Here is a 24,544-nt window from a genome sequence, read left to right as displayed (position 1 = left end):
CGGCCCGCGGGCCGCGCTCGCGGCGCCCCCCCGCGGCGGCGGGCGGCGGTGGCGGCGGAGGAGGAGGAGGATGGCCGAGGAGTCGCCGAAGCGGCGCAAGGCCAACTTCAACGAGGCGGAGACCGAGGTGCTCATCGAGCAGGTGCTGAAGCACGAGCAGCTGCTGTTCGCGGCGGGGCCGGGGCGCGCCTCGCCGGGCCAGAAGCGGCGCGTGTGGGAGCTCATCCGCCACAAGGTGAACCCGGTGGCCGCCTGTCCCCGCGACGTGGAGGACCTCAAGAAGCGCTGGCGCGACCTCAAGCGCCGCGACCGCAGCAAGCTCTGCCGCCTCTCGCAGGGCTGCGGCCCGCCCGGCCCCGCCGCCGCCCTCGGCCTCCTGCTGGCCCCCGCGGAGCTGCCGCCCGCCGCCCCGCCGCCCGAGCCCCGCCGCCCGCCGCCGCCGCGCGGCTACGGCGCCCTGCCGCCCGCCGCCGCCGTGCCCATCGCGGGCGGCATCGACACGCTGGAGCTGCCCGGCGCCGCCCTGGGCCACATGGGTGAGTGCGGGCCCGGGGAGCCCCCGGAGCGAGCGAAACCCCGCGGGCGGTTTCCGCGCCCCGGGCTCGCGGGGAGGCGCCAGGCCCGGCCGCGCTCGCTCCCGCACGTGCGGGCGGCGCGAGGGGAGCCGGGGCCGGGGCCTCCTGGGCGCCGCTGCGCTCCGGCCGCGCCGGGCGGCCTCGACGCCAGCTCCGTGCTTTGGCGCTCAAAACTTGGCTCCCCGGGTGGGACGAGTGAGGAGCCTATAGCGAGCAAATGTGTGATTAACCCGTGAGTGCATCCTTGCGTTTCCCCATCTGTAGGGGTAGTCGTATTCTCCAACGATAATGCTGTACAAGGGCCCTGCAGTAGAGTCCTCTTGAGTTGAGGAGTTCAAGAATTAGTATTCATACCTAGTGGGTAAGAAGAAGTATTGCTGACCACCAGAGGGAATGACATTTCTCACTCGCCCTTCTTTTTCTCCCAGCTTCTCTAGGGTTTAATGATGATCCTGGCCCATCTCATCAATCCAGTCTGGAGAAGATGAGCTTAAAGGAAGAAATAGTAGTGAAAGTGGTAGAGCCAGAAGAAAGCTCTGAGGACATGGCAGTGGTTCCACCTAGCCAGGAGCAGCTGCCTTTTCTGGGGACAATGGGTGGTGGTTCCACTGGGAAAGTAAAAGCCAAAACAAAAGGCACGTGCAGGTCTGCCCAGGCAGAACAAAATGAAATCACCGAGGAGGACCTCATGCAGATTCAGCAGACCCAGATGCAGGTGATCCAATCTGGCTTTGACAGTGTCAACCACAACCTCCGGCTGCTGCAGCAAGGCATGCAAGACCTCAGCAACAGCCTCAGCATCATGGCGCACACGCTTGTTGCTATCAAAAACGTCTACGTGAGGAACAACGCTGGCCCGACCACGTACGCCACGGCCTCGACTCAGACCACGGCTGGCTACCTGAGCCCGGGCTCTCCCCAGGTCTCCCCCGCCGAGGACAGGGCGAGAACGCAGGCGGCCGGAGGCAGCAGCAGGAGCAGCAGCTGCAGTTCCAGCTCCATGTCGCAGGAGCCGGGTCCTTCCGAGTTTCCTAGGCCTGCCCTGAGAACCATTAAGAAAGAACATCCAAATGGCTGCTACTACTTCTGCTTTGCAGATGTGTAAAAACTTGAATATATGTAAAGTGACTGTGGTGTTAGGTGCTGTTGTATGTTCTGCTCCAGCCTGTGACTCTGAAGGAGCAAAGTGGACTCGCCTCCCACGTTTTTTCAAGTGGGAAACATTTCACTATAGGTGGCATTCAACACTAATCACCAGTCTCCTGTTTGTTAACTCTGTTGCAGTTGGCTAATGTTTTTCTTCTCTTTGCTGTCTTACTGTCCTAAAAAAAAAAAACAGATTTATTTTGACTAAGACTCTTGTCTGTATCATCCTTTGTTTAATGTGACCTTTTGAAAAATAAAAGGCATGAAAGTGGGGTGAAAAAGTAACATGGTTACTAGCTAGCAGGAGTGGAGTCTTAAGTTGCTTAGTTCTTTGATTAAACAAATGGCAGTAGTAGTTGATTTAAAAAAAAACTCCAAAATTTGCTTTTTCAGTTGTTGTAATTTGGGACAGTGTTTAGTGCTTAAAAAAAAAACCAGTCTGAGCTGTGCAAGGCATCACAGGCAGGGCTGGCATATCTGCTTACTCTGGGAATGGTATAAGACTGAGCTGTTGAGTCATGAATGTACCTCTGAATTCATGCAGCATCACTCCACCTGTTGACTGTTCATTTCCAGCTCATCAAATGCACCTTCTCCTCAGAGGTATTTTGCTTTATTGCAGGGCAGGCTATTTCTTGTCACACAATTAAAATAGAGAAATACAGCAAAAATAATAAGTGGTGAGTGATGCCTGTTTTTGATATGGAACAAGTTCTGCTGGCACAGGCTATAAGCAGGCTGTGCCTTCACCAGCTCTTGCAAGCCTTCTGGAGTCAAGTACCATGTGGTTTGATATAGAGAGAACAGAAAAGTTCCCATATTGTTGTGCGTGAAACTGAAGTTAGAGTCCCTGCTAAGGACATTACAGGAGGCAGGAGCTGAACTCGCTCGGAACAAAAGCTGTCACGTAACTTTTGAAGAGACACTTTCACCATCACCTGAAATGCTACTAAAAACCTTCATTCTCATAACTCTGAACCCGAGGAAGAATTAAGGAAGAGTTTGAGCAAAAGTAATATCGGAGTGTCCACTCTGCAACAAGCATAAAGGAGCTAGTTTGTTTTAGCCTAATATGAACAAGAAAAAAAATCCTTTTTAAATTTAGATAGAAGGAAACTATTGTCACTGAAGTTACTCTTGATTTTTTTTTAAGATTTATATATAGTGTCATACTACATTGAAAAAAATCAAAATTAGCAGAGGTGCTATGTTCATGTGTACAGTGTGCCTACAGATCTCAGTTTTATCTGAGATCTGTTACCAATATGTATTGTATGTCACCAATATTTCAATTTATTTATAAATCTGGTCAAGAGTAACATTTGGTTGCTTCTAGTTTTCCAGTGCCAGAGAAATTAGCAAAATTAGGGAAGGGAAGGGGTACCCAAGCATCCTTTTCCCAGCAGAGTATGAACACATATGTCATTTAGCACTCTGTCAACTTTGACAGAGCACCAAACCTTATGGAAATAAAAGATTATTTACTCTGACCTTAGGGGAATTAGGCCATTTACTTTAAAATAACCTGGGAGGCAACAGTAACTGCCCCCGCCAAGAAATAACACAAGGAATTTTCCTATGCCAAATTTTACTCTGTCAGAATATTTACCTTGAATTAATAAATCTCTTCTCAGGTCTATACCAAGTGTCTCTACATACACATAGCTGGCTCAAAAGCTGCCAACTGCTATTTAATGAAAAGTGCACATGGAGAAGTCACGCCATGAGCAAGCGCATCCCTTCAGTGCCACGGACAGTGTAAAACTGTCAAAGGACTCGCAGGACTAAGACACGTACGTGTAAACTGCACCGCTGACTGGGATTAACACGCGGGCTATACCCAGAGCGACAGGAGGAGGCTCTTGGTTCCAGGCTTTCTCTACAGAGCAGGTGTGGGTGACAAATACCACTACCTTGGTCATAATTTGTTTTTAAAAACAGAAATATATATATATATATAATTTGCTTGTGGTTTTTTTTGGAGAGCCCTTGTTGGAAAGTTTTCCATACTAACACTCCTGGTAGCGTTTTTATTTCTCCCCTCCCAGCATAGCTGGGTGTCTGGGTACCTCTCATTCACATTTTGCCCTCATAACCAAAGCAGCAGGGAACTGTGCCGGAACGTTCCGGCTAGATTAGGGAAGCACGGACCACGCGTGCCGGAGCCGCCAGGACAGTGGTTTGAGCTTGGCCAGGCACTAGCTAGTTCTTACACATTCAGCATTCTTTGAAGCCCTTTCTTCAGTTGTTAAGCCGTGAATTTAATTTATTGCAGCGTGTGTGCACTCCATAGCTTTCCTGTGCCTGAAACGCGAGGCAGGCGCTGTCCGCGTGCGGGGAAGCAGCAGGATCCCATGAGCGGGTGGGCAGCTGGATCGCCGCTTCTGCTCACAACAGGGTTGGCCAGGCCGTGCTGAACGGAGCAGCAGCTGGAGCAGGAGCAGCAAGCAGGTCGGCCATGGCACCTCTCTTCCTTCTTGGGCCCCTCTACATGGTTGGTCAGTCATAACACTTCTGTGGACCAGGGGCAGGTTAAGACCACTCTTCTGCTTCTGATAAGATCCATATTTATATAACATTTCATACAGAGAAAGACACTGAGCTACCTGTCTCTGGTATAAAGTGTGTAAATGACCAAGCAATGGTGATGGGAGCACTAGAAGCTCATGTCCTCCAGAAGCACATCCTTACGTTTCTGCCTGCTCTCAACTCAAGATTAATGTCATGAAGATTAATGGAAATACTGCCCATGGCTGGAACATGGGCAGAGCTGACCTCAAATTTGCCTCACATGCGCAGCATAACAAAGCTAACAGTGATAAAAACCATGATAAAACTGAGGAGGAGATCGAGGGAATTTTCTCCAATACTTCTGGACTTTCCTGAAAATCTTGTTCTGCAGGATAAAGAGCAGGCAACATTTTCTATTGCATAAAAGGCTAAGGACAAGCATGCACAGAGATCACATGTAAGTTGTGATGACAATATCCTTTTATCTATTTTACTAGAAGAAGAGATGAAAGGATGCTGGAGGAAACTAAAGCAGAGCAGCTGGCAGTTTAGCACTGCATTTCCAGAAACACAAACTGTTCAGATTCAATAACCTCTGTTTACTCATTTCTCTGCTATCTGCATCTTAAGTGTATTGCACAGATGGGAAGGCTGCTCTTTTCAAGAGTCTGTGCAAGCCTAGACTAACTGTGTCCAGACAGCTAATAATGGGTAATAAGTGCCACCTCCAAAGAAACAGATCATGGAGGCCTCTGGCTAAATACGAAATTACAATTATGGCTGAAAAACAAACAAACAAGCAAAGTAGCAATTGGCCTTTCAGCAGATCCTGATCTTGCTTGGCTGAACGCAGAAAGTGGGGGTAAGAGCAAGAGCAAATGGAAACAGAGGCAGGGATGAGAGTTGAGCTTTTCTAATCTTATTAATATGCAACACACAAAATTAGTAAGACTAACCTCATTCTAGCTTACAACATGAAACATTTGTCTCTTGTTGCATTAGTACCAAAATAAACTTACTTTTTGCTTTCTTGTAAAAGAAAAAAAAATCACAACCAAAGCTTAATCTCTCTATTTAAAGTACAGGATTAAAATAATAAGAACATCTGTATTGGAAAAACAATTTGACCAATGCTTTATAAATAGTAAAATCACCATACAGACACAGTCAAGAATTGGAGTTTTGCATGCTGAATGAATATTTTATTTAGAACCAATTTATAAAAATAAATACAAAATAATTTGAAAACAGAACTTAAAACATTGTACAAAGCCTTGTTATGGTACAAATGGGAAAATAAATAATTACACCTTTATGTACAAATGACCATTACAAGGGCATTAACTCTTCATGTTCTTGGGTGCCTGAGCAAACTTAAAGATGATGGCTTAGAAGATCTCCAAGGAAAGGGGGGAAGGGAAGTGCAACTATTGAGCAAGAGAATTTGAATGATTCAACATTTGTCTCCCCTCAACAGCAACAACCAGCCTCTGGGAACAGCCTTCCACTTAATTTAATCATGCCACAGATTTCTTATGGAACGACGTCATCCTGTTTTGAGTTAATACACTGATTTAATTCTTTGTGGTATTGCCCAGAGATTATATATTAACAGACATTGGTTCACAGCTTTGAAAATTCAGTACTTGACTAAAGGCATTGCTGGTGATCTCCTTAATTTGTAGGTTTGGATAGTCATCAAAAAGCATCTGAAAATCAACATCTGTTAGCCCAAGCACTGCTGCTTGCCTCTGGGCTGATTCTACAAAAACACTGAACCTTGCTCCCTTTTACCAAAGTTACTGGCTACTGAAAACTGTGGGCAACGTACACTTGAGCCGAAAGCAAGCGAAAAAGTAGAATAAGAGATTAATAAAAGATCAGACGCTTTTGGGAAGGCATTTATTTATATAGCTGTCACTTCTCTGGCCATACTTTATAGTAGAAAAGCAAAAAAAGAGAATGTGCTCTATGGAACATAGTCTTTCTCTAAGATCTCAATCCTGCAGCAGAACGAGAAACCCCCTGCTCATCAGAACTGACAAGATGGGCCCTTGTGGCACTCACCATCTCACAGAATCGGTCCTGCATGGGGAAAAAAAAAAAAAAGATATTTTCTACAGCTAGGATAAGAAACTAAGCAGAGCTTGAGTCTCCTTCCTTCTCCTATACTTGGAAGATTCAATTCCTGTCTCATTTTAAAAATGGAGACACATTATCTGTGGTTTGCCATTAGCCCCTTTTCAAGAAATCGAAATAATCACCTTCTGGAAGTTCTTCAGTCTTGTAACCAGAATTTGTGCCGCTTAGTGTTCTGGAAAAATGTCTAGTTAATCATAAAAAAAAAATCCGTTTACAGTAAAGAGTCTGTGGCGTAGGTCTGGCACTGACTACATTCTTGTGTAAGAGAAAAGGGTTAATAGGAGCAATACAGTCAACCATTACATAAATACTACAGCAGTAAGAAGAGCTATAGGTGTTTCGCCAAGTCGGACTGTAGGATCAGGATTTGCAATATAGAAGAGAGACAGAATCAGAATTAGGGAAGAGCAAAATTCTGGTAGTTCAGGGGGATATCAGACTAAGTCAATATGTTTCTGTATAGTACAAAGTAGAGTACCTATATAAAGTGTGCACATATACACATATATGTGCAAACACATTCATATATGACCAAATTATATTCTTTTAACAGGGTTTTACCTAGGTGATAATTGGCATTTAGCGTTAATAACAAAGTTTATTAATATTAGAGTGTTGAGAATGTAACCTAAATTCATGATATTATGCAACTGCAGCACAAAAGTTGTATAAAATATCAAATGTTTTTAGCATCTATATTATTTAAAGGGTTCATACCCAAAGTTCCTTAAAAATGCTCCAAAGTATTGGCCATTGGGGAGCAAAAAGGTTTTATTTCCAAACTCCCTCATGTGGTTTAAAAAAAAAAAGACCTCCAGAAGTAATTGAAATATCCCAGTTCCAAAGCACAAGCAGCAGCAGCACCCACCACGTAGCATGGCTCCACTGCACTGCACTCCAAAGAACTGGAGAGGCGGCCTGGAGAGGACAAGGCTGCAGCTTCCCGAATTCCAACCTGGCCTCCCTGGCTAAAGCCCAGGCATACGTGACTGCGGGTGATGGAGAAGGGCCACAACCGTTCTGCACCTTCATGGTAACTGCTCTGTACCTTGGAGAAGGCTCTTTCCCTGCCTCTCGAATCTTGCTGCAGGTGTCCTCCACAAACCACACATGCAGACTTGGCACGAGGGCCACACGCTTGCATCCTCATGTACCATTATTTAACTACATTAACTGATGGCTATATTAACCTATAGTAAGTAATTTTGTAAACTTTAAGGATGGTAATGAGCAACAAGAAAAGCTTCAGAGAAAGGGGTTGTTCAAGACAAAATTATTCACAATGATTCCCCCATTCACATCTTCATGATTTCCCCCACTCTAAATCTACATCCATCAACCAAATCCAAAGCAAAAGGTAACTGGGGGTACAGTGTCCTTTTACTTTTTATTGCACTGAAAAAAACGTTGGTCAATCATGATTCGTATTTCTCTCTCTCTCTCTCTCTCTAGCTTAATAGTTCATACTAGCTTAATAGTTTATATTGGCAAGTAGTTCAAGTACAAGTGAGTTTCTACAACACTGAAACATTTTAGGTAGTTATATGCAACAATGCACAAGTCGGCATTTTTGGTGAGATCATGAAAAATTGCTTAGACATTATATGCTTTCTCAAGTTATTCCTACAACAGCAGCAATGACCCGTTTTGGGATTTTGCTACACTTGGGAGAAAATACAAACACCTCAATTTCAGTATTTCAGGGGAGGATGCATAAAGTTCCTACCCACTAAAGCTGACCATGTTAATGTAGGACCATAACGAATGCTCTTCAGAAATGAGAGAGGGGAAGAAACAGAATCAGCAAATAATTCCAGCAGTACCCAAGGCAGAAATGTCACACACAGAGATCCTATTCTCTTTTTCTGTATACTGTAAGGTAACATAAGGAAAACAGGAAGGGAAGGATGGAATTTGTTGTTGTCACATTCATCTATTAGGTTTTCATTGACTGTCATTGCTCCTGTATCAGGAGCATTCATAACAATTAAAACTCACATGATGAAGTAAAAATGAATAATCATAAATCCTATTTGTAATCAAAAATAAAAATACCTTTGAGTCTCTATTCCTGTTCATATGCAAACACACACATAAAATATTAAACAAAGAAAGCTGCAAGACAAAACACTGGCTTGTTGAGAAATCAGCAGTCCTTCCATCTTGTACCAAGTCTTGCAGCAGACTGTTGGACTTGGTGCATTCCAGAAAACATTCAGGAAATAGGAGATACAGTGCCAAGAGTATTCAGGAACTAACAGAATGGGAATGGTATCATTTATGGTCCATAAGTTACAAATGAAAAATGAGAAAGTGTGAGTTTATATAAGCATATGTATATATATATATTTATAAATATTTATATTATATAATTTACCATGAGGACATGCAATTATTGGTATAGCACCTATTATACAATATCATACAAGGGAATAGGACTTTCCAATGTTACAGTTTCTTCAGAAAAAACAGGTATATACTCTACCTATTGCGTTCCTCTGTAGTGCTCGAAACCTGAATGAAATTAAGGTTCCACTCTGTGCTACATTATGTATGGGGAACAATATACATATTCATAGTAAGAAAAAAATCAACATAGTCTGACAGAGCAAGTGAAATTCAGTGCAGCTCCAGGGCAGCTTTAATGCAGCATTAAAATGCGTTAGGTCAGAGACAAAATATTCCCTTTTTAGTTCAAAGGTACTCATTTGGCAGAGGTTAAATAAAAAAGCACAGATGCTGGCTGGAGAGGCATGTGATTACAGCAAGCAGATCAGGAACTGCCCAGGTACCTACACAAGCAGCCTCTCCAGGACAGGTACAACTCGGGAGAGCTGCTGCACCTTCCTCAGGCTTGCTTTCCTGTGTGCTGCTATTCTGACCCCTGTGCTCTTCTGAACAGCCAAGGGTGCTACAGCTGAAGGCTTCCCTCCAGGGGTTCTGTACAGCACAAGAGTTTAAGCAGCAACTACCAAAAAAAGTAGGAAAAACTGGACACCATGTACTGACAGACAGTGACGCTTGGCTATCGAGGAATCATTTGGGTAAAAGAATGACAAGAATCCGAGATAAAAAATATCTCGGATTTACTTTCTATATATTCTACTTTAATGAGTAATAATCTTACCTAGATTCTGTAAGGCTTTGAGCATATTTTTTGTTACCTGCAGCCTACCAAGTTCACAATTTAGACACCCTTCCTATCTCTGAGAACACGTTCATGTTTCAACTTTCAGGTGTATATAAATGAATAAAAAGCAAAAGCATGTTGGTAATTGTCTCTGCTTTTTACAGCTTCTTAGCCTGGATTCAATAGCAAGATAGTGACACCATTAAAAAGATCAATGGCTTAAGTGGTTCATAACTAACAGAATAAGCATAGCTAGCAGGAACAAGGGATCTTTGTGCATTTTAGTAAGGGGAAAAAAAAAAAAGTTTCTGTTTCCTGATTCTCGTTCCTGTTCTTGCATACATTGCAATTTACTGCAAATCTGCAACATCCCATGAAGTGCAGATATAGCTCTCATTTCCCAAACAAGATTTTTTTTCCTTATTCAACTAGATATCTGTAGAATTTGAAGTATGAGAGATCTAGCTAAGAACTAGATTCTTGGATCCTAATTAGCACTAAAAAAACGTACTATGGAGCATCGCTATAAAAACATCTTGACAAGTGTTAATAGTCATTCTTAAAATGCTATCGGTCTCCAGAGGGAGAAGGAATATGATACTTCTCTATGTAGGGAGTTCTGTGCCATGGCAGATATGGGATAAGATGAGCACTGAGCGACTCAGAGATGTGTGCAGCTCAAAACGGAAGAGACTTATAAGGTAGAAATTCCATCATCTTCCAAGTCATGTGCTTATTTAAAACTGCAAATACTTGCCTGAACAGTACTTATCTCCCCAGTGATGGTGTCATTTTGGGAATAAAGTTTTCAAGTTTTCTTATATACTCCTCGAGACAGGCCTTACAATAATTAGGCCAAATCTTCTAGCTAGACAAACTAAAAACATAGAAATACATATCCTTTTAAAACACTCACCTCAGAAATATTTTTCACTTTAAATACATTGCACCTCTTCAACTAACTAGCCATTCTATCCTTGGTCTTTACCTCGCCTCCCCCCGATCTGCTTGCTGCCTGGCCACTCTTTTACACAGTAGGTTTTGTCATGAATAGTCTATGACGTTTACTTTCTTTCGAAAGCTCAGATACAACACTTTTTTTTTTTTTTTAAACTTTTTTGATTTTTTTTTAAATACACAGTACACAGACACAACATGCATTGGATTTAGGAGACTTTACAACTGTCAAGGCCCAGTTCCTATCTGCTAAGCTTACTGGCTGATTTGCTCTTTCCCACAGCAGTTTTAGTGTTTGGGGAATGGTGGAAGGAACTGCCGGATCCTTTCAGACCATTCTTGCTCGGTTTGCTGCAGCAATGCTCTTGTTGGCAGGATCTCCTAGAAGATGAGGAGCCTGAATGGCTAGGAGGTGACTTACTCCTCCCAAGATGTGGGGAGGAACTCCTCTGATCATGGTGGGGTCTCCCAGGCCGGGACGGAGAAGAACTGGCAGTACGGGGTAAGGAAGAGCTCCTAGGGGAGGCACTGGGACTGCGCCGGGGGATGACAGGGCTTTTGGGTGGTGTTTTGGGACTATGTGGAGACCCTGGGCTCTTACACTGAGTAGAACTGCGTGGTCGTTGAGATCCGTTCTGCAGTATTTGAGCCAGACGTGAGATAAGATCCGAGTCCGAGCTGCTACTCCCTAGGACTCTGTATCTGCGTAACCTTAAGAAGAAATGAAAAAAGATTATTTCTGCCCCCAACTATTTGCAAAAGTTTACACAGAAACCCAAAGTTAGACATCTGGATTTATTTTTTTTCTATAGATAGAAGTGCTTTGATTTAGATTTTGGCCTGTGTAGTTCACATCTCCACAGTATTACCATTTGTATAAACTCAGTCACAAAAACAGTCAAGCATTTACAAGAAAATTGAGCTTTCCAGATGACACTGGAATGAACACACTGAAGCTCAGTGCTTATCACCTCTGTTTTGGATGGATCCAACCATCCCTGTACACCATCCATATGCTGTATGCACAATTACAAGACCCACCACAACTTCCTCCTTCAGAACATTTCACACTACTGATTATATCAAAGCTGTCCTTTTCCTGATAAGCCAAGCACTGAAGAAACTATATATATAGAGACAACCTCATCGTCTATACAGAACTGGTAAAGGAGGGCTTCTAGAGTTCACTCTGGTCTTCAGTATATAGCTGTTCTTACTTAACCATGATGTGAACATGTTATTACCTTAATTCTGATGGCTGAAATATTGACACCCAACTACTTAAAAATTCTAAAATAAAAATAGTTTAACTTTCAAAAGGGCTGGATATAAGAGATCCTATTGATTTCTATGGGTTTGTGATGGTGTCCCCACTTTAAGAAGTTTGAATAAAGTAACTTTCTTAATAGTTAAGCAGGCACTTTCTTCTGTAACAACCTCTCCTCATTCATCCCCAAAACAAGTAAGATTTATCAGGGAATTCAAGCCCAGCATTAAAAAAAAAAAAAAAAGGAGAAAAGAAAAGAAAAAAAAGTTTACCAAGGATGGAACATCTACATGATTAGCTACTACATATTTATTGCAGTCTAGCTCAAATACATTTTCAAACTGACTACCTATCATTTTCTCTGTATTACCTAGCTTCTACCCCAGGCCTAGTAGGTGGTTTTCCTGGTGGGGGCCGAGGAAAGAACTGAGCTGAACTCGAACTGGTGACTTGATCAGTGGTTGCCCAGGATACTGGCCTTGGAATCTTGCTCTTCCTGGACTGAGGGCTGCTTGGAGATAGGGAGCTATCTTCAGTCTGTTTGCTGAAATGCGAGTCCAGCGTTAACCTAGAAAACGAAGATAAGACATCATCCTCAGAAAATGGTACTGGAGCAGCAGCCACTTTTTCCTCCAGTGACTTGTCGGAGGCACTTGAGAGGTCACCAAGGAAAGATCTGAGCTGTCTCTTCTCTACAAGCAGTCTGACCAAGTCTGTCTGATGGGCCTTTTTTAGAAGAAGCTTTTCCTTTGCTGAAACAGGTGAAGAGGAATCTGACGTTGAGTCTATCTCTTGTGCTAAAACTGGAATTCGGCTCTGCCTGAACGCAAAAGGAGATTTAACTAAGTCCTTTTTAGATCGATGAGAATTCTCAGTCTCTGAAATGCAGTGGAATAATTCTCCATTTCTGGGAGCATTTTTCTCCTTTTTGTCCTCCTGGTGCAAAAAAGTAGTAAGGGCTACCTGGTGGCTTTTCAAGTCTTGGATATGTACTTGTTCCTTATTATTGTGAAAACCATTCTCCTGAACTGGTGCCTTTTTATTTGTCTGTCTGCTAGTATGCAAGTTGATAAGTCTTGAAGGAGAAACTTCTTGTGTTTTGGGTACTGTGGACTTCAGAAGCTCATCCGGATTTGGCACTGAGCAGAGAGGCCTTGGCTTTGATTCTTCGGCAGCTTCAGTGTTGGTTAGAGGCTCTTCTTCCACAGATTTTGACTTTCCTGGTAAAGAATTTTGTTCTTTGTCTAGCATTTCATTGGCATCCTCAGAAACCACTGGAAGCTTTTCTTCCTCAGATTCTACAGGAAGATTTTCAAGCTCTTTATCTTCCTGTCTCCTGCTATGTGCTTCAGGCATGTCCTTTTGGCCACAGTCCAGGAGTTTAACACATTCTTTACCATGTCTGTCCCCTTCAAGGACCTCTTGGCCGATACAAAATACCGAATCTGGTCTGCCAGCACTAGTAGGAAGTACCTCTTCTGTCACAACCAAACCTGGCAAATTTTCCTTTGGAGAGGAAAGTTCCACAGTGTGTTCCACAGACTGAGCATCACGGTCTCTTTTCTCTAGCTGGTGGCCGCAATGAAAGCTCTCTGAAGCAGACTGCGTGGATGCCACCGAAGGTCTGGGTATTGTTACCTGCATGGGGAAATTTGAGAAGAAGGTGAGAAATGCAGGAATTTTAGGTTATCTATATAACTTCCTTTAAATTGCATTGATTCCATGTTTTCAAGATACATTATATAATGATTTCTATGATTCAAGACGCTCAAAGAGGACTTAGCTTCGCAAATTACATTTAGATAATAATAAAATAAAATACTCAGTTGTCTCAAGACAGAAATGTGTAACAGGTGAAAACAAACATAACCATAGTGGAAAAGTTGCATTACCAATGAATCTTCTGAAAAAGAGATACAGCCTAAGAGGTAAGCTTTTTACTTCTTTATTATTTTTAATATTTTTAGAAAAAAACGGATAACATTTACATAAATAAGAAAACTTTAACAAATATATAACAATACTTTTAGACAAGTACAGAAGACAAGGGACTGTGTTTTACAGACCAAAATGAAAGCATTGAGGTCCAGATTCTGAAAGGGACTTAAATTTCAATTTAGGCAGAACTTACTTTGTTAACAAAACAATTCATAAAAATCTTATCTACCTAATTGAATATAACAGTACCTGTAATGCAAAAATACCTCCAATTTGTTCAGAAAGTTTTCCTGAGGGCCCACATTTTAGCTATTTCCTTCCCTTTAGATGCTTACATCTTGTTTAAACCAAGCAGGTCAGGAATTCTCCTTCACCTCACTAAGAGGATCACTAATTATTCACATATTTAAAACCTCTGAGGATTGCAATCCAATAGGCAAGCTTAATGCAGTCCTGTAACACATATATGGAATTAATTCAGGGTCACTTAAAAAAAAAAAAAAAAAAAAAAAAAAAAAAAGAGTTGGTTATGCTGGATGCTGCTGCTGGTACATAGCTTAGACGTTAGCGCACACGTCCAGGACGTGGGAAACCTGCGTTCGGGCCACTACCCAGCCTGAGGGGCATTAACCAACTTTCCATCGGCAATGGACAAAACCAGGCAGGGATACTTCTCAGCTTTCCCATGGGAGTTGGGAACTGCACAGAAACACTGAAGTCATGATGTTGGAGTATGAGAGAACATACACGGGCCTCTATGCTCAAATGGCTTATAAATATTGGATTGAGTTACTTGATAAAATGAATAAACAGGAATAAATGCAGTGGCCATCCTTACATTTTCCTTTATGCGGACATAAGAGTTCAGCAACTTTTTTGCTCTTGTGTTCTTGAGTCTTGTGGATCTGCATTTGTAACACACAGCAGAAAATGGAAAAGACTGGAGTTTGGGTTTGGACACAGAAACGTCCTTGGTGGTAAACAAGAAGATTAATGATGGTCCAGTTCCAATGTTGCCAGGGTTCTGCTGTGTGACAAGACAGATTTCATTGAACTCGTTGCAGAAATTACCTAGAAGTGCTGCGGAGCTTAATGGGCTGAGTGGGCTACCAAGAGCTATAGCCTATTGGTACCACTAGATGGTAGAAAGCAAGCTCCCCTATCACCTGTCACCATTTATACTGTACACTCAAACTTCACATATGCAGAAGCAGAAATGGTAAGTGATAGTGAAGGGCATATACTGTCATGGGAAATCTGAAATAGCTGTATTAAACTATTGATGGTTTTGTACATTTTCAAAGTCCTCTATAACCAAATTTCCATCAATATAGTTTCTCATTTACCTCCACGTAACACAAACATTCAGCTGATACTATAAATGGTTCACTAGAACAAAATATGAAACAAAGCAGACTTTGGCATTGAACTTGAATAAACAGGACAATCACTTATGGTAACAAAATTATTCCTATATTGTAAAACATAGTCTAATATACCTGGTGGAGTTTTGCACTTTAACCTAAGAAACATGGAATCCAGAAGTCATGCACTTGCATGCTTTGCATTGCAAGTTTTCAGAGGACCATTGAATTTGTAGGAAAGGTGTGTTTTTTTGTGGTTTCATATATGAGATGAGTTGTTAGGCTGTTGAAAATGGCTTTTTCATTGGATAAAGAAAAAGGGGAGAGTGCAATGGTTTTCCCAAGTAGAATCAAGTTGTCTGTAGCATCTGCCCTAAGTAAAGACTTACTGGAGCTGGGGAGCAGGGACGGCCATTGAGACCTCCAGCAATAAAGTTATTTTTGTCTCCCCAATAATTCGTATCCAATTTTGGACCAGCACAGCCCCTTCATGGGTACCCTCTTGCTTGCTGAATTAAAATGACACATTGAGAAACTGAAGCTGAGAAGCTGAAGTTATATTGTTCAAGGAAAGTCTAAGCAAAACACTCCTCTTCATCTCTGATTCTCAGTCTGCTTCCTTCATCCGAAAGAAATACTACTTCCCTTTCTGAGTAATTGCAGTCTTTCTTACTGCAGAAGCTTTTTAATGAGAATCCAGGCATATGAGCTCAGCCACAGAAAACAAAGAGGAAGCAGAATTTTTCAAAAAAAAAAAAAAAAAAAAGCTAATTTCCAGGAAGATGAATCCTTACTAGCCCTGTGAGACTTCTATGGCTAATTTTGTTCAACACTGAAGCTGAGAAGCAAAGACTGCAATGTGATGTTGGCAACTCATTTAAGTAGCATTTGGGGAGTAGAATTTAAATTGCTGACTATCAGCTTACTGTGAAAATCAGCTAGTAAAGTTACTACCCAACTGCCATAATCCCCGCACTTCGAAAGAAACTATGTGATACAGTATATTACTAGAAAAGGTTGAGACAATATATGGAACAATGAATTAAATGTTTCTTTCTGAAATATTTAAATGAAATTATTGCCATCATGCTCCCAAATCCTTAGGCCTCCCTAAAATAATTTCCTAATTCCTTCCTGAGTTCTGAAATTAGCACTTGACTGACACAAGAAATTAGACTGCATTTTCTTTGAGAAACTTTACAATACACTGACCAGGATGTTAATCAGGAAAAAGAACAAAACAACAGAAATCTACTGGACATCCCACATGATATCTGACAAACTCTCCTCCCTTTAGACCTTTGACATGCTGCAATAGCAAGCAACATGCTTGGATAAAATCCTCTGTGAATGGACACAGCAAATTGCAGAGAAGTGAAATATGGGCTTTTGGTCTGCAAAGCTGGTAAGCCTCAGAGATGTCAAGGTGTGACCATGGGTGATTATACAATATCAGCAGGCAAACATCCAAGCCCTCAGCAACAGGTTTTCCCTCTGCTCATGTTGTCCGCTCCTCCTACAGGACTGGCAAGAGCCGACAGCACCTCAGGCCCCTTCAGGCCTTTCAGCTAATCCTGTCATTATTTTCTAACTTCTCACATTAACAAACCATAAGCACATTACTTGCCATTCAAGACACCTTAACCATATCCATTTACTCTGCAGACCTTCCTTCCTTTTCAGTAAAGTTTTTGTATTTATGCAAATAAATCTCATGCATCTTTTCTCTTCTCTCTGCTTCTGCTCTTCATCTCTCTTTAGCCTAAGAGTCTACATGTGTTTAATTTCTCTCTCCTTACACAATTATATACTTCTGCAAAGAAATTTGAATTGAAGTTTGTATGAGAGTAAATAAAATGTTATTGCACTAGTGTTATTCTCGCATGGGTAAACTATCACTATTCTCGCATGAAACTATGAGGCAACGTTTAATTCTAGGTCATCACTGTGCTGTTGTCAGGATCTTGTTGGAAGCATCATGCCCACGCGGGGTTAGCAGCAGCAGTAACAGTTAAGATTCACATGAAGAAGCAGCTGCTTTCCGCTTGCTCACAAGCATGCTCCATAGACACCCTTTCCAGCAGCCACATCCAGAGAGAGCAGTGCTGGGGCCCTTTCTCTTTTCTTTCAATATTTCGCTCCTTTTTGCACAAGGGTTTATAGTTGCAAAGTTTGGAGATGCAAAGGTATGATTACAATCCAGCTCCTCTTTTAAAAACAAAATAACTAATACTCTTGGCTGCTGTCATGCTACACAGTTTTGCCACTGAGAACAGTGCTGATGATAAAAAAGGTATAGCTCCATGAAGTGGCTAAACACAGCCGATCCCAATCAAACACTCAACAAATTTATAGCATATGTTGCTAATAGAGAGCATTTAAGCTCCATAAAAGTACTTACAGGGGCACTATTATTCTGATTCTGTTTTGGTTCTTAGCCTGGCAATACTAAGATCAGATATACCAATAAAGTAGTAGCATCGCTATAAAAAAATCTGAGAGCCCTCTGCACATACCATGTTCTGCGTTTAGGAGTTGATTAAAAGTGCTCAGAGCAGCTACACGTTTGTAGCTAGGCAATGAGTAAGAAAGAATGTGTCAAAAAGGTGGGTTACTAGGAAAATTAAAAATAGTTCAAAATAGCTGCAGGAGAGCTAAATAAGTTCGAGAAACACAGATAATTATTCCCTAACACAGTGCATAACTAGACCAAAAAATTATTTAAGGAGACTATATGATAAAGAGACTTATTTTAATACAATTAAGATATGTCAAGAAGACATGCTGTGGGGATTCTTCTAGCCTATTAAGTACCTAACACTACTGCACAACCAAAAAGAAGGATTTGTAAAAATATTTTGGTTCAGAGGGACATAAAGTACACAAGGTCTTGATTGATGGAATGAATGAAGGAATCATGTGTTTGTAGTTTCCACAGCAAGTGAAAACCTGCAAGTTAAATTCTCAGGAGATCAGGAGTGCCAACATCACAGCTTGAGGAGGAGTACAACAGACATAGACTTACCATGCAAAAAGAAAGAAAAGGCTGAGAGTGCTTTATGTAATTTTCTCCTCTCTCAGCTTCACCCCACTGGGCAGCAGTACCAGGCACAATATCAACTCTTTTTCACAGACAAGAGAGTGGATCACATTGCAGCCCCTATTAATATTGCAGCTGTATCCATCTGCTGGCTGCTAAGGAATCCAGGGAAGACCCTTTGTGCCAACCTACTTGTTTTGCGGATTGTGAGCAGCTTGCTAATTACATCTGCAATTCCACATTCTGACAGAGAAAGATTAAACTCAACTGTGAATGTACCGTTTAAAAACAGAATTAGGCCATTTTGCATCCTGGGATAAAAACTAACCCTGAGAAATACTGAAGCATAATTTCTATTGAGTTTACTTCGCCTATGTCTTTTTCCCTAGTCAATATATCAGCCATTATGAAGAATGTGGTATTTTGATATCTTATCACGTTCATGATACTGAACATCTGGGAGCTACCATTCACCCATTTCCATTTTTCAAAAGAAGAGGAACTATGATTTTCTACTGAGATAAAAAGCAGCCAGGAGTTACAGGACAAAAGACTTATTTTGACAAAATGCTGACATAAATATACTAGCTACATTGTTTGCCTTGTTACCACTCACCATTAATCCTACTGAAGTCTGAAAGAAGTTAACGCCGAATTTTTAATTCAATATTCTTTTGCACATTTCACAGAAAAAAAATATAAGCTTTTTATATAGAAATATTTACAAGAAAATATGTTGGAAATAAATGACAACAGAAAATATAATCCAAATGAAATATTAACGGTGTAATGATGATGACGTTATAGTCTTAAGCATTAGTGCTACGTCATACTGCTTTAATAGTCAACACAATCTGACACTGCTTAGCAAATCTCAATGTTTTTGTAACTAATACATAAATTATGGTAAACATTAATTATGATCCTACATAATCTTTTTCTTACTGAAAAGAAACTGAGAATACAAAGCAATGAACCTGCTACTTTTCACAGGGACATTTTCTTTAGGTACTGCCCCTGACAACTTCCAGGTTTCACTAATTCCCAAGTTGCACTGTATAGGCTACAAACACTATAAAGAATCATATGTTCTTGATGCTCAAAGAAGTAATGTCACCAATGCTGGATCCTATATTTTCTCACATTAAAATAATTTTAGCTAGTCTATGTTTTACTGTGCATTCCCAGTTTAAAATCCACATGGGAGTGATTATAGGAAATCACACGCACACACAAAAGAGATTTTAATCTTCATTTTGAAGTAAGCAAAAACGTATTTTCTAAATTTTATAATCCAACCTTTCCCAGAAAAAGTCCCTCTGAGAAAGCAATTCTGTTTTCCACAACATCCAGAGATGTTTGATGCTCCAGATTAGAATAGCAAATCTTTAACCATTCCAGACTCTAATTTTACCTCTTCTAGGTAGGACAACTTGTTTTTCTCTTAGAGTATTCTTGACTCTTCTCCTTCATGAAAATCCATTGCTACTCTCCCCAACTTGATCTCTCTAAATACTTCCCGAGATGCTGGCTATCGTAAAGCGGTATGACTAGCACATGCTTACTCCTGAAATTTGCAGAGCAAATTCATATATTTCATTTGTGCAGATGACTGCTGCAATGCAGCCCCTTTTATGAAGACAAGGCGTATTCACCTGCTGCAGTTGTGCTTTTGAGATGCGAATGACAGGGGGGAACTTGTTGCCACAGGGAATGACAGGAAGTTGCCTCCGGCCAGCTGAGCAGGAGGCCGAGGAGCGGCTCCCAGCTGACTGACTCCTTGGGAAAGCAGCCTCCCTCAGAGGGTCCGAGTGGATGGATAAATAGGCTATAGGGCTCATGGTGCGGAGGATGGGGCTTGAAATTCTTGGAGTGGAGAAATGCAGCATGTGAGATGAGTTGAGCTGTGAGAACAACACGGTGGGGAAGAAAATAAGTTTTTAAAATCAGTATTTTAAATTATTGTTGATGTGCTGCCTATACCCATTTCCTTAGAAGTCCATATTGCCAGCTCCCTCACAGACAAGGAATTATTTCATCTTGAACGATATGGCTCAAGCATTTAAAATCAAAGCACCACAGAGAATAGGAATTGGGACAGACCGAGGGTTTGCAGTGCCAAGGGAAACTCCGTGAGTGGCAGACATTTCTGGACACGTTATAGAAAACAGCTATTCACAAATGAGGGTCGCATGCACAGAACAACTTCAGGTTGACAAAGCACTTTGAAAAAGAAGGAAAAGAGTTGTTTTTATCAAACATGTCTTTGGTCACCAAAGATTTGGAATACAGAGAACTGCTATATGAGGAAGTATATATATATATTTATACACACACGTGTGTGTATATATATATACACACACATATACATACATACAATTATGTATGAATGCCTGCCTGTGAAGTGGCTAGGACACTGACCTGTAAAAATACCTAGGTTCCAGTACCCACATCCCAGAGTATCCAAGTTCTTTTTTTGATGAGTTGGAATACCAGAACACCAACAGAAGACAGAACAACTCTTCCCAAAACAGCGGACTGAGCTTTGCTTGCCCTAATTCAAGGACTCGTGAAATAAATGCAAAATTACCGCAAAGTGCAATCACATTTGGAACAGACTCACTGAATAGCAATGTCTGGTGATCTGTATTCAGTTTACACATCAAATCAGTTCTATTTTCTTTTATTCCCAGAACAGTTGTATTTTGAGTTCCACATGATTCATCTTTAGCACAGACAAATTCCTGCCGCTCATCTTGCCTTAACAGTATTACTTGCCCTTTCAGGATAATATAAATGTTACTTTCTCCCCTGTTTTCTAGTTCACAACAAATATCCCCCACCTGCTTGCAAAATAGGACTAAAATATAATCTCAGCCAAGTGTTTACTTCAACCAAGGCTTATCCCAAGACATCTTATAAACCATAGACCTTGTTTATGACTATTTCTATTCTTCTGCACAGACTCTCTCTCTTTCCAGACAACAGCATTGTGCATTACTTGCACTGCAGTACATTATAATTTACATCACCTCTACTTCTAGATCAAGCAAACAAGCCACTTCCCCCAGATGAATTAAATTTATATATGGCAGGACTACGCAGTCGCATGCAAAATAGGAAGCTGTTTCTTAATAGCTTTGGAAATAAAAGCGCCTGATAACTAGTATTTTGCAAAGAACTAAATGCTGCTCTATGTTGCCTACTAAAATTAATAACACAGAAACTGAATGATCAGAAACAACTGAGCAATTCAAATAAAAACAATTGAGTAATTCAAATCTTTTAAAAATCTTTTTATGTTTCTAAACCATCAAAATTTTTGTACAATTGATATTTCAATTTGTCTCAAAATTCTTCTACTGTTTTTATCACAGTTCCATATTTTAAAATCTCCAGAATAAATCTGTAAACTCTATAATTCACAAATACTATCTCTAAATGTATGAGGTATACTCCCTTTCACTTCCCATGAGACTCCGACTTTATTTGAAGTTTTACTTTATATTAATTACATTAAACACAATATATTAAACTTGTTAATTTTCACCAATAAAGGATATCCCAGACCTTATAATAAATGACTGACTGCCAACAAGCTTCCTTTTTTACATAGCAGGCTGCCATTTTCAAATAAAGTGCTGATAACTGGGGGAAAAGTTACAGCCTGGCTTCTTGGCTCAGAGAAGCTTGAAAGAGTTGTCCTTTTGGCACACAGTATCAACTGGAGAGAGAGTAGAAATTAACCCAGCAGCTGATTCTCAAGTCTTTGTTTTAACTATTTATCTTACTTCCTTTGTAAGTGAAGCCAAAAAAGTCTTTGTAAAAATTAGGTACCAGAGGAGGAAAGATAGTAAGCTTCCTAAACCTGTGCAAATGAGAATTCTTTACGAAAGATTAAAATGCACAATAAAGAAGCAGCAGCAATGGAAATAAAGAAGCAGCAGCAATGGAAGTAAACCAGTCTGTCTCAGGATAGAGAAACTCTGGGAGCAGAGCAGTAGTTGCAGAATTATCTTGGAAGTGTAAAGTAGCAAAGACTCATAAAAGCTGACAAGTAGTTTGTGCAAGAGACAACTGTGATTTCAGAAAGGCAGACATTATCATGAGATTAAAACAGAGCAGGAAGAAACAGAGGAATTTCCAAAAAACAAAAAACTGTATTAGTGATGGTAAAAGGAAATATTTTTGTTTCTTTAATTTCAGCCATTCAAGCTTTTCCTGAAATACACTGAATATTGTGGCATAATATTTTACATATTCATTCTAATTTTGTTGTTACGTACTGCAAATATAATAAACATATAAATATGTTTATCTCTAATGAGAAATCATCATCTTAATAAATGCATTTTAACTAAGCCCAGTTTTGTGGTTCATACACGGTAGAGCTAACAGCGAATTTCATGGAAAAATGTAAACATATTCAGCAGAACATGCATGATTATTTTTGAAGATTCAAGTTACCTACCTGAAGACCTAAGAATTTCTACTGCACTATTATATTGTTGGCAATGCCTTTTCACTAACTACATCTTCAAACAATTCTAAGGGTAGATGCAATAAAACAACGCAACGATCGCTTCTCTTACCGGAGTGAGCGCTCCTTCTGCTTGAGCCTCCATAGGACTTGTAGGGGTGGCTGCAAGAAGCTGTCCAGCAGCTCCGGCCAAAAGTTCCAATTTATCGGTAAGCTGATCGGAAGCGGCCGGATGACACTCCATGGCTAGAACTAACTCCACTCCTGAGGTCTGGTTCTTCGTACGGATGCTGTTTTCTGCCCTATCACCCTGCCTGGGCTGCTCTTCCGGAGGGGACTCCTCCAAAACTTGTAATACCTCAGGCTCTTCATCTGAGGGACTTCCAGTCATTTTGTGTCCCGCAGCCTCATTTGTCCTGAAATCCTGCAAGTCCCGTTCCTTATCTATTATCACCCATTCTTTGGAATCAACCTCCTGCCTGCAGGAGCTTAAGTTGACAGCAACAAATCCATTGCTAACACCACCATCAACATGTTCTGGAGAACTAGCTGACGCAGGCTTCGAGGCATCTGGAAGGTATTCTTCATCGTAGTGCCAAACATGGTCCGTGCGGGCAGCCACTGGAGCAGGAACAGGTATTTTCTGAGAAAGAGGAGGAACAGCAGCAACAGCAGTCTCCGCTGCAGCATTCAAATCTTTCTGCATCTTCTCCAAACTTAAGAAGTTAAAAACAGAATTAAATTAGAATGAATTAAATGCTGTAAATTACATCTGAATTTTGTCATTAGAGAAAAATTAAATCTATATAAAAATGTATTGACAATTTTAGAGCAACTTGAAAATTCCACAGTTTCAAATAATTCCGTAGCTTAACCTAAGGAGAAGACACACACAGAAATAAGAAAGCATTTATTTCAGTGTGATGTTTATTACCCTCTTCCTCCAAAGATAACTCTTATGTCAGGCAAAAATAGATGGATGGTATAAGAAATTCACACATAAAATTTTAATTTTCAATTGGCCTGACAGAACAAGAGAAAAAATATTATGTGGATAACAAATCACTGGTCACACTGCCAGATGATGTCCAGTGTAAAGTTATGCTGCAAAGCAGACACTCAAAGCCAAGAAAAAGAAAGATGTCTCCAACAGGTGCTAGAAGAGGCTTTCAAGAAGGATCTCACTCATTGTTTTGAACAAACTTGACTTAAAAATAATGTTTGAATACTTCAGTATCTGTTTTTTGGTATTATACAAACAAGCAAAGTAAAAGATGAACTGAGTGCACGATTCTGAATTCTTTTTTTCTGTTATATATAAGTAAGTTCCTCCATTCTTGCTTCAGTTCTGCAGGATATACTGCAGTTCATTTTATTCTCTGAAGCACAATATATTCCCTTTTCTGTCAGAAGTTTATTGAAAAACAGTAATTAATTTTTTTCAGAAATGTAAATGTCTCCTTTTGAGACATTTAGTTAGAAAGGAGTGAAGAAAAAACTAAGCATGACTTCCATTACTCTTCTGTGACACACATACAACTTGGTTATGGGCAGAGGAAGACAATTCCACATCTCAGATTCCAATGTTATAAAAATCATTTTTAATCACTTTTAAAATTTTAAATACTCCTATTTAATCTTAGCTCTTTCCTGAACACTGTTAAAGTTTTACATTCATTATTTATGCTTTGCATCACTTACTTGATCAAATTCAAATTTCTAACCCTCTGTGACATACTTAGCAGAATTTTGCCAGTGTCAAAATCTCAGCTGCCTTCTTCAGTGTACCCACTGACCCTCTAAGCTTTGTTTTTCAGTCATATTTCAATATGTCCTTCTTCATTTACTCTTTCTATCCATGAGCACATTTACTGATTCTGTTCTCAAACACCTATCTCCTTTTTACCTTTGAAATCCTTTTTACGCACTCTCTCTTCTAACAGAATTATTTTATGTTGGTGCAACAACTTTGGGCTTAACTAAATCTGGTGCAG

The 24,544-nt window shown here is 40.6% G+C and overlaps 2 protein-coding genes across 2 annotated transcripts in view; one reads left to right on the top strand and one right to left on the bottom strand.

Annotated features, from left to right (window-relative positions):
* The first annotated feature begins 2 nt into the window (after positions 1 to 2).
* LOC148595500 (uncharacterized) lies at positions 3 to 2,002 on the top strand. Its single transcript, XM_088520423.1, has 2 exons — positions 3 to 536; positions 1,013 to 2,002. The coding sequence occupies exons 1-2, from the start codon at positions 71 to 73 to the stop codon at positions 1,678 to 1,680; spliced, it is 1,134 nt and encodes a 377-aa protein (XP_088376549.1). The 5' UTR covers positions 3 to 70; the 3' UTR covers positions 1,681 to 2,002.
* An 8,536-nt stretch (positions 2,003 to 10,538) lies between these two features.
* Positions 10,539 to 24,544, bottom strand: part of TTBK2 (tau tubulin kinase 2) — a 64,731-nt gene continuing 50,725 nt past the window's right edge. Inside the window, exons 13-16 of the mRNA XM_088520464.1 lie at positions 22,663 to 23,266; positions 19,726 to 19,974; positions 12,099 to 13,366; positions 10,539 to 11,172 (exon numbers count right to left, since the gene is read on the bottom strand). Coding sequence (XP_088376590.1) covers positions 10,704 to 11,172; positions 12,099 to 13,366; positions 19,726 to 19,974; positions 22,663 to 23,266 — 2,590 coding nt within the window. The 3' untranslated portion in view covers positions 10,539 to 10,703. The remainder of the gene's footprint in view (positions 11,173 to 12,098; positions 13,367 to 19,725; positions 19,975 to 22,662; positions 23,267 to 24,544) is intronic.

Source organism: Tinamus guttatus, unplaced genomic scaffold (assembly GCF_059628265.1).
Source record: "Tinamus guttatus ecotype Peru unplaced genomic scaffold, ASM5962826v1 Tinamus_guttatus_pri_ptg000089l, whole genome shotgun sequence".
NCBI classification, from domain to species: Eukaryota; Metazoa; Chordata; class Aves; order Tinamiformes; family Tinamidae; genus Tinamus; species Tinamus guttatus.
The sequence above is the reverse complement of the archived record's forward strand: the minus strand, read 5'-3'. Positions and strand labels throughout refer to the sequence as shown.

Excerpts from the sequence above, each read along its gene's own strand:
- LOC148595500 (XM_088520423.1), top strand. The coding sequence starts at position 71 with ATGGCCGAGGAGTCGCCGAAGCGGCGCAAGGCCAACTTCAACGAGGCG. Across the intron at positions 537-1,012 it reads CGCCGCCCTGGGCCACATGG|GGTTTAATGATGATCCTGGC; the intron begins GTGAGTGCGGGC and ends CAGCTTCTCTAG.